Source organism: Balearica regulorum, chromosome 1 (genome assembly GCF_011004875.1).
Source record: "Balearica regulorum gibbericeps isolate bBalReg1 chromosome 1, bBalReg1.pri, whole genome shotgun sequence".
Lineage (NCBI taxonomy): Eukaryota > Metazoa > Chordata > Aves > Gruiformes > Gruidae > Balearica > Balearica regulorum.
In genome coordinates this window covers 69,064,569-69,076,685 of record NC_046184.1, presented here as the reverse complement: position 1 = coordinate 69,076,685, position 12,117 = coordinate 69,064,569, and the positions used below count along the sequence as shown (strand labels likewise).

Below are 12,117 nucleotides of genomic sequence, written 5' to 3'. Positions count from 1 at the left end.
ACCATTCCTACTCTGTAGGGTGGAAAAAAAAGGACACATCACAAGCTGTGACACCCTGACTGACCGCTCACAGTCAAGACTAGTTTTGGGATGCCACCTGTGTGTGAGACGCTTTCAGGGTAGGCATTTAGTTGTGACCTAAGCAGTTGTTTGTAATGATTATGTCTACCGGGTGGGGAAGACACAAGATGGATGCCACTACCTTAATCTGCTATTGCAAATGAAGAACAAGCCTAAGGGCGTATGGAAAACCAATCCTTACTGCCAGAAGCTTGCTTGGCTCTATGTTAAACTCTTTGTGATCATAAAAAAACCCCAACTTGTTTGACAAGAGCCATGCCCTGCTACCTTTTAAAAAAAGGTGAGTGGAGTTAGGGAGACCTATACTAACTGATAAACTTTCAGATTAGAGCCAAAAACTTTCGTCGATTTCAGCAAATGGAAAATTCAAGATCCTACTAGGTGAAACCCATCAGCTTTAATGATCTAGAAACAGCCAGTTCACTTGCATCATTCTTATATGATATTCCACCAGAAGTTTTCCATCTACAAAGTTCACAGCTCACGGGAGGCACATTAGACAGCAAAACAAGCATGATTCAGAGTCCCAGGAACTTGATGTCAAAAGGAACAATTGATAAGGCAGTAAAAGCAGTATTGGAGGGGCTGGACAAGGATTCCCATTCTCAGCAGAGAGAGGAATCAAATTGTATTCTACATCCTGGAGAAATGACCTACATCCATGATCTCTAATAAATAGTAATAACAAGCATTAACCAGCCCCCTCCTTTTACCCAGTACTCTAGTAGTTGGAACACTCGCCCAAGATAGGGCGGATCAAAGTTTAGTTAGGCAGAAAGAGATGAAAACCCGAACCTCTCAGATGAATGCTTTTAATCACTACACTATCGTTAAAGCAAAAGGGCAGCCCAGAGTGAAGGTGTCCCTTGTCGGAGACAGCCTTAGCTGAAAGCTGGAGTCCCGTAGAAATCTGTAACCAACATAAGGAGCAGAGTTAAGCAAGTGCTTCATGAAACACTGAAGAAGGAACAAGAGGGACTGAGAGCCCTATTCCAGTTGGAGTTTGCTCCCAGGTGGATGTGGTGGGAAATGCCAAGCAGGTTAAGCCCAGAGAAGTGCTTAGTGGTGGGCCTTGAAAACGAGCTAAGCAGTTACCTGCTCACCCTGGTTCAGACCTTGGCCCTTCAGGGGCATGCCCAGACCCTTCTTTGACCAAATCTACCTAACCTCAATTATAAAAACACAAGCCTTTATGGATTTTTGCAGCCACACAATTTGATGAAGCTTATGCACTTAAAGATCTTTAGAGATCCAGTCTGCAACAGTTTAAAACCCCACCTCAGCAAGGCAGCTGCATGTTCTCTAGGTACCAAACTGTTCCATCAAGAAAGCACTTTCCTCTAATTCACTGTAATAAACCTGCTTTTCCCTTTCAGTCAGTTCAACTACTAAGAACTTTCACTTTCTCCTCAAGGTCAGTTCCAATACACACTGTGTGCTAAGACTAAGTACAAAATAGTAAAAGCAGCCCCCAAATCCTCTTCACTCTCCAAACCCTACCCTGCTACAAGCATGGAAAAAAAAAAAATCTCTGTGCATTTTATGCTGGTATCAAAAGCTCTTTGAACTGAAATGTAATTACAAGCAATAGATCGTTACACTTTTATGCCCTTTTGAAGAGTATCTGTATTCCCCAAACCGTATTACTGGATCAGCAGTTTAGTTACAAAGACTCCACATTCGGAGGCGAACAAACCGAGGCGTCTTTGAATTTTGGTGCTGGCCAGGTGCAGCTCTTCTACGCTTGCCTGTAACTTCAACCCTGACCGTTTGAATGGATTAGATAAGCACAGTACAAAGCACGTGTCAGAGAATCCCAGAACCTTCCTTTCTCACACAAAAGGCATTTTAAGTATGGTTAGAGCAGATTATGCTCAAACTCAACTGAGATCAGCTTTGCCTCCATCCCTCCCACTGCTGCCAGTTTCTGACAGCTTACTGCAGGGTATAATTAGGGATTTAGTTTCTGGTCTTTCTTTCAGGCATATATTTGACTCTTCCCCCCCCCCCCCCCCAAGAAAGTGAGTCATTATTTTGTTTCCTCTTGAGTTCTGCCCTCAAGAAAGTTTTGTCTTTCCCCCAGCAGGGGTATTTTTGAGGGCACACTACTTGTTTCCACTAGTAGTATAAACTAGAAAGAAGCATTTTAGATATTCAGTATGACTGTTTCACAAAACTCTGTTGTCTGCTGCTTGCCTTTAAATATACGTATACACACACATATCTATGCATACACATAAATACATAAAGAAGCCAGAAACATAGCTTTGGAGCTGCTGAAGAGTAGAAGCTATTTATAGTTTAGGCTTTTAATGTTTTAACGGTAGTGGTTAAGCACTAACACTTCCAAGGACTGCACATTGCATTAAATAACTGGATCACACGGGAAGCATCAGCTTGTCATATCTCATCCTACAGTGTGCTACAAAAAGCTCTTCAGTGGTTTCTCAAGTAGAAGACATTTCTCCCCTCGCTCCCATTTTAAGGCACAGGCACAGTTTCTGCTTCCTTCCCCACAAATAAGCTCTTTTCTTATTCTCACCTGTTTGTTGGGGTTGTGTTTGCCCTGCCGGAGCCTGTGCTCAGCCCAAGGAAGCCCTGAGCTCCCACCATCCTTCCCAGTGCTCCCCCATCCCTGCTCAGAGCTCCCCTTGCCCTTTCACCACCTACCTTAGATGCAGGGACCTTCCCAGCCGCAGCAGGGATCCTTCAGTCTCTAGAGAACCATGTCCATAAGGTTCCTCTTGCACTGCTCGCACAGCCTCAGCCCGACAAGACCACAGTCCCCGAGGTGCAAGCCCCTTCACCAAGCAGGCACTACCCCAGGCAGGAGCACTTAGCACCCAGCTGCCCCCCAGGTGCCTTGCTTCCCCCCTGTTCCCCTGGGCTGAGCTCACCACATCACCTGGCTGGTGTGTCAGAGCCCCTTTCCCCAGGTGGGCAGGCCAGCTGCGGGTGACAGCCCATCCCTCCCGAAACCCAGGGACCCCCATCCAATTGCACTTACACCAGCAGGTGCGACTGATGCCAGTCTGGCAAGAAACACACCCAAACCTTTGTGAAACAAGGCATTTTTTTTGTGAAATGAGGCTCTGGATTGAAAGCAGAGGAGACTGGAGTGCCTACGGGCAGAGTGCCAGGGCAGCTAAGTAAGCGTGTCCAGCCTACGGCGCCCACGGAGCAGGGGAGCGCATTGCCCAGGAAACCCGGAGCACAAGAGCCAACGAGGCAAAGCCATCGCCGTCTGCTGCCCGGGTAGGGCAGGAGCGACCCTCCCTGCGTGAGGGCCGTTGCCCTGAGTGGCCCAGATGGATGCTTGGGTTTCACTCCACATTCTCTCGTGGAAGTGGAACACTTCTTGCAGTGGAATAGGTGGATGTATTAGGAGTAAGACCGACTTAGCTGATCCTCAGGACTGACCACACATTAATCATGTCAGTGACACAAGTGCTGGCTTACCCTGAGAAGGGTCAGGTGAGAGTACCCACCTTAGCTAAAGGCCAGGATCCCGTGCATGAGAATGTGGTTTTACCCTCTACCCTTGATCTCACACACACTGCCATCTAACTCAGCCTTTGTGTGGAAACCAGATGAGGAGACACAGCCGGTGTCGTTCACAAACCCTCGTCGCCACCCTGAGCCATCCTGAACTGGGCCACTCTCGTCACCAGTCAAAGAGAAGTAGCGCTGGGCTGTGCTCGACCCTGAAAGCAACGCAGACAGCAAACATCCTCCCTGGCCGCGGCCTCGAGCCTCACGCTCCCTGTGTAACAGAGACCATCCAGTGGAGCCCTAAGCGAGCTGTCTGTGGGATTGTACGCAAATTGTAGTCAAAGGAATTGTTTGGCCATGTTTTTTTGCTTTGACTGGCAAGTCTGTCAAGGAGAGAAAGCCTTGCTGGCCAAACACGCAGTGCTCGGTGGCAGAGCCCAGGCGCAGTGCTTTCATCTCTGACAAAGTCCACACACCTTGAGAAGCTGGAGAGCAAAGCAAACACAATGGGAGCATATCAGGCAAAAATGGAGAGGCAGCTCACTGCTTACTGTCTTCTTGCACCTTCAATGACCTCAGACTGAGCTACTCAGCTGAGAGTGGTGCGGTATTGCTTCTGTCACACAAAACTCACTGTTTTTCCCATGCCACCCCAGCAATGCAGAGGGAAAAGCCTGTCCTGTGTCACAGCAGCAACAGGGCAGCAGCACCTCCAAGGCATTGAAACGGGATGTGGATCGTGGGGAGCAGCCCGTGGGGAAGGGCAGCCCCATGGCTCTGTGTGGCAGCGGGGATGCCAGAGCTGTGACGCCTGGGCCAAGAGCCTCGGCAGAGGAACGCAAGCTGCCCAGACTAAATGCAAGCAGCTCTGTACAGGGCTGTCTGGAGCCTGCTGCTAGACGTCCTCAGCCTCAGGCTGCCACGTAGTCACCTGCCGAAAAATAAATGGCAACAGCCCTCTTTGGACTCACCTGATCTTAAACTTGTGAATGCCAGTGACGCTTGTCACGGTTACAAGGCTGTCCGGTGCATCCTGGTCCCTCTGCGAGTACCTGCAGAGCTGTCCCGCCTGTTTTGCCCTGGGGTGAAGACTTGTGTCCTCCATCCTGGCACCAGGCTGGGACACACCATCCCATTCACCGCCCTCCAGGCTGGACTGTTCTTTTGAACACTAGTGTTTCTTATGATATGCTATAGTACTGACCTTCTTAAAAAATGAAGTATTTTTATTTGCTAACCGAAATGTGGAATTAGGGAGAAAGGGCTTTTAAACAGCAAGAGAGCAAATGCACGTTCAGTCTCATCTGACACTGTGTACCATGACAAGGTGAGTTAGAGGAACGCAATGAACACAAGTAGCACTGATGCAAGGTTGAGTCTTGGCAAGTGCATCCTAGCACTGAAAACACAATGTGAGTGTAGTAGAAAATAGGTGTGTGTCCCCCATCCCAGCCGTGCCCCAGCCATGCAGGTAATGGCAACAGAGATGCAGCAGGCAGGATAGCAACCAGTGTGGGACACCATGGGAATGCCTGTGGGTTGCTGCCCCAATTTAGAGGGTGTGCCACTTCAGTGCTGTGCTGCCCGAGTAACTACATTAAAGCCTGCCTAGCCTCCAGTTATGATTTTTTTTCCCCCCTCTGTTTTGACCATGCTTTTAGAAAACAAATTTATCTGTGCTCCCTCACTCCACTCTCCATTGACGGTAATGCTTTTGCGTTATTTTCTTCTTCTTCCCCTGCTTTTCCTCTTGATTATTGCTGAGTCTAAAGAATTCTTTGTGTCAACCCACCTCAAGTTCTCCCCTTCCCTTTCTCAATTATTTCTTTGTTTCAGGTTTAAGCATGAATTCTCCTGGTTCCCAGACCGATTTCTCCTTGTTGTCAGGAGCAGCCAGTGACATTTACTGGAGTAGGGCTCCTCAGGGAGCCTGCACCAACATGAGTTAGATGGTTGTCACTGCTGTCCTGGGTGTCCTTTCCCAGTACTAAGCATCTGGGTTTCGCTCAACCCCATGTGTTGATTAGGAACACCCTCAAAAGCCAAGCTATTTTTGGTCTTTATCACACAGTGTAGTTAATACATTTGTGGGTACAGCTTACTCGGGGTGCTTCACATCACTGACAGGCAGCAGCGGGCTCATCAGTGGTGGGCACAGGTAGGAATGAGGGACTGGTGATGCCAAGCACCAAGCTACTTTGAAACATGATGTGCCAAGTCATCAGCGCTGGTGCTGTCACAGATCGAGCCACCTAAGCTCAATTCAAAGCCATTATTGGCAGGTGAATGAAGGCCCCGACTGGTGCTTTCGGTAGAAGCAGGAACTTTAGGGCTATGCACACCAATTTAAACCCACTGTTCCATCACGGCAAGCTGGGCAGAGCCCTCAGTATGTGGCTTGGCTCAACTCAGGAAGCCGGTTGGGTAAAAGCCACATAGTTTGATGTACAATTAATTACAACAGACCAAAAGTACAGGCAGCCGAACGTCCAGCACCACAGATGAGGAGCCACAAGTGAGTGCTTTGCTGTAGGCTCTGCTCCAGGCCACTGGCCCTTGGCTTGGTCAGCCTAGAGAGATTGGGGGAGACTGAAGTACTTCTGATTTTCTGGAGTGGGTGCCTGGGGGGGGGAGCAGCAGCATGTCCGTGAGGCCTGGCTGGCTCCATTCCCGGGGGTCTGGGGGCAGGTGGCAGCCGGGCCACGCTCCCTGAGATCTGGCTCCTTTGCAGCGCGGGGACGCGGAAGGGGGGGGAGGGGGGGGCGCCTTCCTCCCCCTCCCCTTCTCGCCCCCCTCCTCCCCTCCCCCGGCCGCACAGCCGCTCCCACACCCCCACCCCCCGCCCCAGCCCACCCACCGCCGCCAGCGGAGACGCCCGCTCCGGCTCCGGCAGCTGCTGCGGTTGCGGCTCGGCGCCGCCCCCGGCCTCCCCCCGCCGCGCCCCGCCGGCTCCCGCCGCTCGGGATCTCCACACCGCTGCCGCCGCCGGTGCCGGTGCGGCGGCGTGGGGCGCGGGGGGGCGGGTCGGGGGCGGGCCGGGGGCCGCGGCGCGGCCGTCGGGCCCGGCGCGCCGGCTCGGGGGCCGGGGAGGACCATGCACCGCGCTGCCTCCAACCAGCGCTCGGTCTCCTCCTCCTCGGGCTCCTTCCAGCCGCCGCCGCCGCCGCCGCCGCCGCACGCCGCCGACCGGCAGCCCCTCTTCCCGGGGGGCTCCAGCAGCGGCGGCAGCCGGCGGGGGTCGGGGTCGAGCTCGGGCTCGGCGCGGGCCCGCCGCCCCCGCAGCCCCCGCAGCAGCACCGAGGAGGAGGAGGAGGAGGAGGAGGAGGAAGAGGAGGAGGACAGCATCAGCATCAGCAAGCCCCTGGTGCCGCCGCCCGCCGCCCCGCTGCCCGCCGCCGCCTCGCCGCTCTCCAGCAGCAGCAGCAGCAGCGGCGGCGGCGGCGGCGGCGGCGGGAGCCCGGGCCGCAGCATGACGGCGGCGGAGCTGTACGGGGCGGCGGCGGCGGCGGGCGGCGGGGCAGCGGGCGGCGGGGCGGCGGCGGGGGCGCTGCTGGGGCCCGGCGGGGCGGCGGGCGGGCGGCGCTGGGGCTTCCAGGCGCTGTCCCTGGTGCTGCTACTGGGGCAGGGCGCGCTGCTGGACCTCTACCTGATCGCCGTCACCGACCTGTACTGGTGCAGCTGGATCGCCACCGACCTGGTGCTGGCGGCCGGCTGGGGCATCTTCTTCTGCCGCAACAGCCGGGCGCGCCGCCGGGAGCGGCCCCCGCCGCCCCCCGGGCCGCCGCCGCCGCACCCGCTGCTGCTGCACGGTCCCCCGGGGGGCCGCGGGGCCGGAGGCCGCGGGGCCGGGGGCCCCCCCCCGCGGCGGCGACTTCGCCTACGCGCACCTCGCCTGGCTCATCTATTCCATCGCCTTCACGCCCAAGGCGGCGCTGATCCTGGGCACCTCCATCCTGGAGCTGATCGAGCTGCGCCTGCCGCTGGGCACCACCGGCTTCCGCATCACCCTGGCGCTCTCCGCCCCGCTGCTGTACTGCCTGCTGCGGGCCATCGGCACCGAGGGCGCCGGGCAGCTGCTCCTGCCCCCGCAGCCGCCGCCGCAGCACCGCGCCGCCGCCGCCTTTCTCGCTACCTGCCTCGACCTGCTCGACAGCTTCTCCTTGCTGGAGCTGGTGCTGCAGCCCGGGCGGCCGGCGCCGCTGCCCGCCCCGCTGCGCTACCTCCTCATCGCCGTCTACTTCCTCTGCCTGGCCTCGCCGGTGCTGTGGCTCTACGAGCTCAGCGCCGCCCGTCCCCCCGGCGCCGCCCGCCTCGCCCTCCACCTCCTGCTGCCCGCCGGGCTGCTGGACGCCCCGCTCCTGGCGCTCCGCTGCCTCCTGCTCTTGCGCTATCAGCAGCCGCTCTCCCTTTTCATGCTGAAGAACCTCTTCTTCCTGGCCTGCCGCGGCCTGGAGGCGCTGGAGACCTGCTGCCTCCTCCGCCCCGCCACCGCCCCGCCGCCCGCCAAGTACGGCCCCGCCACCGCCGCCCCCGCCGCCGCCGCCCCGCTTGCCCATGGGCTCTCCGACGCCGACGTGGGCCCCCACGGGTACGTGAACGCCTTGGCGGTCACCGCCCAGGGCTGAGTCCCCCCCCCGGCCGCCGCCCCACAAAGGGGCTCCCGCCGCCTCCAGGTCCGCTCCCGGCAGAGCATCTCTGCGTTTCTGCTCAGGTTCCCGCCGCTGTGGCCGAGCAGGGGAAGGGGACGCGGGTTCCCCCGTCGGACTCTCCCTCTCCTCCTTTTCCCGAGGACAAGTCCAGCGGCGGAAGCTCAGCGCAAACCCGACTACCTGCAGGAGCCTACGGCTGACGCTTGTCCCTGGAAAATGCACCTGCCCTTCACAACGAGTCGTCTTCTACTGCTTCTGCCCCTCCGCACTGTTTGGAGGGTCCCACTCTTCCCCCTTCCACTTCCCACCAAGACATCATGTTGCTTTGTGACCATTAAGGTTTAGTTTTTCCTTTTCCCCTTAAACAACGGGGACCAATGGATTTTGTCCACTCCCTTTAAGAACTCCTGCTGACCACAACGACAAGATGTGAAGGGTCTGACCAGCAGAGTCAGCAGAGAGTCGGGGTGCGGGCAGGACAAAAGGAAGCACGCACTGGTTCCGCTGGGCCTTGCAAAGCTGCCACCTCTGTTTCCCAGCAGCAGAGCTGCAGGGGGTCTTTGCGCGTCAGCTGGGGAACATGCAGGGGCACACCGGCCATCTGGTCATTTCAAGCCTAGGAGCCACTTTCTCCAAGCTGAAAATGTCTACCTCTGTGCTTCAACCGTTTGCATCTTACATTGACTTCACACGCTAAAGAAACACGTGAATCTGGCATGGACATAATCCAGGGGCTTAGACCCCATTTCACTACCACCGAGACATTTATTTCTGGTGAGAACAGGGTTTACAGCAGCCTACTGCTTGCTTCAGACAGCAGCACCCATGTGCTGGAGCTCTCATTTCTCTGTGAATATGCATGTTTATGGGATCAGTGTTGGTTTTCTTTTACTCAGAGTGTAGGGACTCACTTTACATAGGCTGGGAAGATTTCCTCTGGCCCCCTTCCATGTCTGAGGGAGCAGAGACAGGGCTAAGCCTGCAAACTGCCCCCTCTCAAAGAGCAGAGGATGTCAGCACTGCTCTGGGTGGGCACCACGCTTGGTGAACCTCACTTTTCAGCACAGAAAGCAAAGTGCTGCAGAAGCCCTTGAGGCAGAGGGGCTCCCGAGCTGTGGTGGAAGCCCACACACCAGCACCCTGTCCTCCATGTGCATGTGGTTAAGGGTGGATGGGGAAAAGTTAATTGTTAGTAACCTCTCATAGAAGCAGAGCTATCTTTGGTTTTAAGCTCCATGAATGTTTGGTGGAGGTTAAGGCCTGCTCTTCTGCCTGGCTACAGCTGCTCCTGCAACCAGACACCCGGAAGCAGGAGCACAGAGGCCACGTTTGGAGGAAGGACTTTGCCTCTCCCAGGCTTCTATTTTGTTATCTGGGCAAAGCTGCACTTACTGGGAAAACACATTTCCTGTCCCACGCCTTTTTTCCAGCTGTCCTGATGGGACAACCAACTGGTACCCAGAGCCAACAGCAGGGCCTCAGGCACAGCCCAGACTTCTGCACACAGATCCCTTCTCTCCTTCAGGGCTCGGGCTCCCTTTTCACAGAGTGGGATCAACCACCTGCTCCAGTGGACTGCTACAACAATATGTTTACAGTCCGGTATCTTCCAGCTCCCACTGGCAGAAGTGGGGGTGCCATGGGGCTGCTCTTCTCCTCCAGCTCTGGGGTGGCTGAGGAGCTTCGAGGGGCTAGAAAAGCCCCCAGAACAGATGGGGCAATAGCACTGTTCTGTTCAGAGCTGCAGCTAGGATGGGTGACTTGCTGCTCTCCCCGTGCCAAAGGGACAGTCAGCAAAGGCTAGGCTTGACTTTCCCACCAGTGCTTTATTTTTAACTTGGGCCCTTACACGGGCAATTGTGTGAATTTTGGCCAGTGGCCTTTCTCTTCAGTAACTTCTTTTTGTTTGGACAATCTTGGTGCTGTGAGTGACTGTGATTGTAAAACTTGGTACTGTGAACTTTTCCTATGTTATGTGAGATGTGTCGAGGGGATGCTAAGCTCCTGGCAAAGGAGGTGTAATTACAGGTGTATTATGCTTGTACAGATATTTCCTTACACCTTCCTTTTTCGGCATTAGACAGTAAAAGCCCAGAAAGAATGACAGTATTGTTCAAGACAGAGTTAGATGATACCTGTACCTAGGAGCACTTCATGCTTCAGTCAAACAGCTGAAGAAAAAATGAAGAACCAACAGATAACTTTGCCAAAAACAAGGTGTAGGGGGGGGGAAGCTATTCACCCCCAACTATGTTTTGCTGCTCCTAGAGCAAAGTTCACAATAGCACCAAAGTGCATAGAACATCCCTAATACGCTGAAGTGTAAGTATAGTCGAGACACTAGAAGAATCACAGCAGAATTATGAACAAGTCTCACTTCAGTACAAAGTTGCTGTTTCAACAGCGAGTGCCTTTTCCCATTTTAAGACATTATTGAGAAAATGGCATATTTGAAATCTATGTAGCCATGGCACATTCAAACCATTGACAGTGAAATCACAGTTCAAATTTATCCATGGATGCAAAGGTTGCCTGGGACAGATGACCCTGCAAAACCAACGCTTCTGTTGAGTAGAATTCCTTTGTAGAAAAAGTGTTTTCTAGGGTGTTAGTAAATGTACTAATTGGAGAGTGTAAAGCTCTCGTAGTAGTTGGCTGTACAGAAGCTCCCCTGCAACTGAAAGGGCAGCTCTGCTGCCACTTCAATTACTTACTATGGAGAAACATGTAAAACTCTTCAATGTCTTGTTTATAAGCCTGCTCCTCCTTTTGAATTTCCTTGTCTCTGGTAACTGAGCTCTCACTTCCATTTGAACCCTTCTGCCACACAACAGATCCATCTGCAGAAGAGAGGGATCGGTACCATTAAAGTGCGAACAATACCTCACCCCATGCACCTTGCACACCTACTGTATATTCTGGCACCATTAAATTACTGGTCCAGGTCAATAACACTTTGCTAAATGAAGTTGTGCCATACTAAGACATGTGGCCCTTGGGATTCTGTTACGAACCTTGTAACACAACTCAGCTATTTTGCATTTTATTGCTGTTTGCTATCATGACAAAAGGGATGACTACTCCCTGGAGGGGAACTGAAGTGAGAGAGAAGGCCTGTGGCCAATGGACACTTGGCATCCCCCTGGCATTAATCAGAACTTGTATTTTTTAAAAAGCAAGATTGTTAAAATAAAGTTAGAAACTTGTGACTGATTTTGCTCTTTTTTTTCCCCCCTCCTTTGACTTTTGCTGGGCTATTCAATTCTGCATTCAGGGACCAACAGCTGCCTTGAAGTTACTTGATTTCCTTATGTTGGACTGCTAAAATAGTGTCTGGAATTTTCCCCTCAAACAGACTTCTTATAAGTGAAAGCTAATTCTAAAAGCTATAACACCAAGAGAGTTATTTGAGAAGGGAATGACTAAGACAAGAAAATCCAGATGACACTTCTGAGCTTCCTATTTAAATGATTTATAGGAATTCATACCACTTGAAAAAGGCTCATGGGAGAAAAAAAATATCAGATTTGCATGTTAATTGCTGCAAGATAAAAGAAACTTTAAGAAGTGACATCATCAAGATGACAATTATTCACATAATCTGAGAAATGGGTTCTTACTGGAGAAGCACTGAAATCACAGCTGCCTCTTGCGTAGCTCCTGTTGGGTCACAGGTCCCATACAGACAGGAAACGAAGGTGGCACCCAGTATTCAGAGCAGATCTATGCAGGGACCGTCCCTTTGTTAGTCTTTCTAGGCATCCGGCTGCAGAGAAAGCAGGCTGCCTTAACAGTCCTACCTCACTGAGCAGCCCTGCGCAGAAATGACAATCATTTGCCTTCTCTAAAACCCATTTTGAAGGATGCACTTCCCACACATGAGGGCCCTCAGCTG

At 53.4% G+C, this 12,117-nt stretch overlaps 2 protein-coding genes across 2 annotated transcripts in view; both read left to right on the top strand.

Moving 5' to 3' along the window:
* The window catches only part of HDHD5 (haloacid dehalogenase like hydrolase domain containing 5), a 197,254-nt gene that overhangs the window by 9,129 nt on the left and 176,008 nt on the right, over positions 1-12,117 (top strand). The gene's annotated exons all lie outside the window — the stretch shown is intronic.
* Positions 6,497-8,336, top strand: TMEM121B (transmembrane protein 121B). Its single transcript, XM_075756818.1, is given in 5 exon segments — positions 6,497-7,322; positions 7,325-7,384; positions 7,387-8,041; positions 8,043-8,107; positions 8,110-8,336. Coding segments are annotated over 5 exon segments (1,524 nt in total). The 5' UTR covers positions 6,497-6,667; the 3' UTR covers positions 8,199-8,336.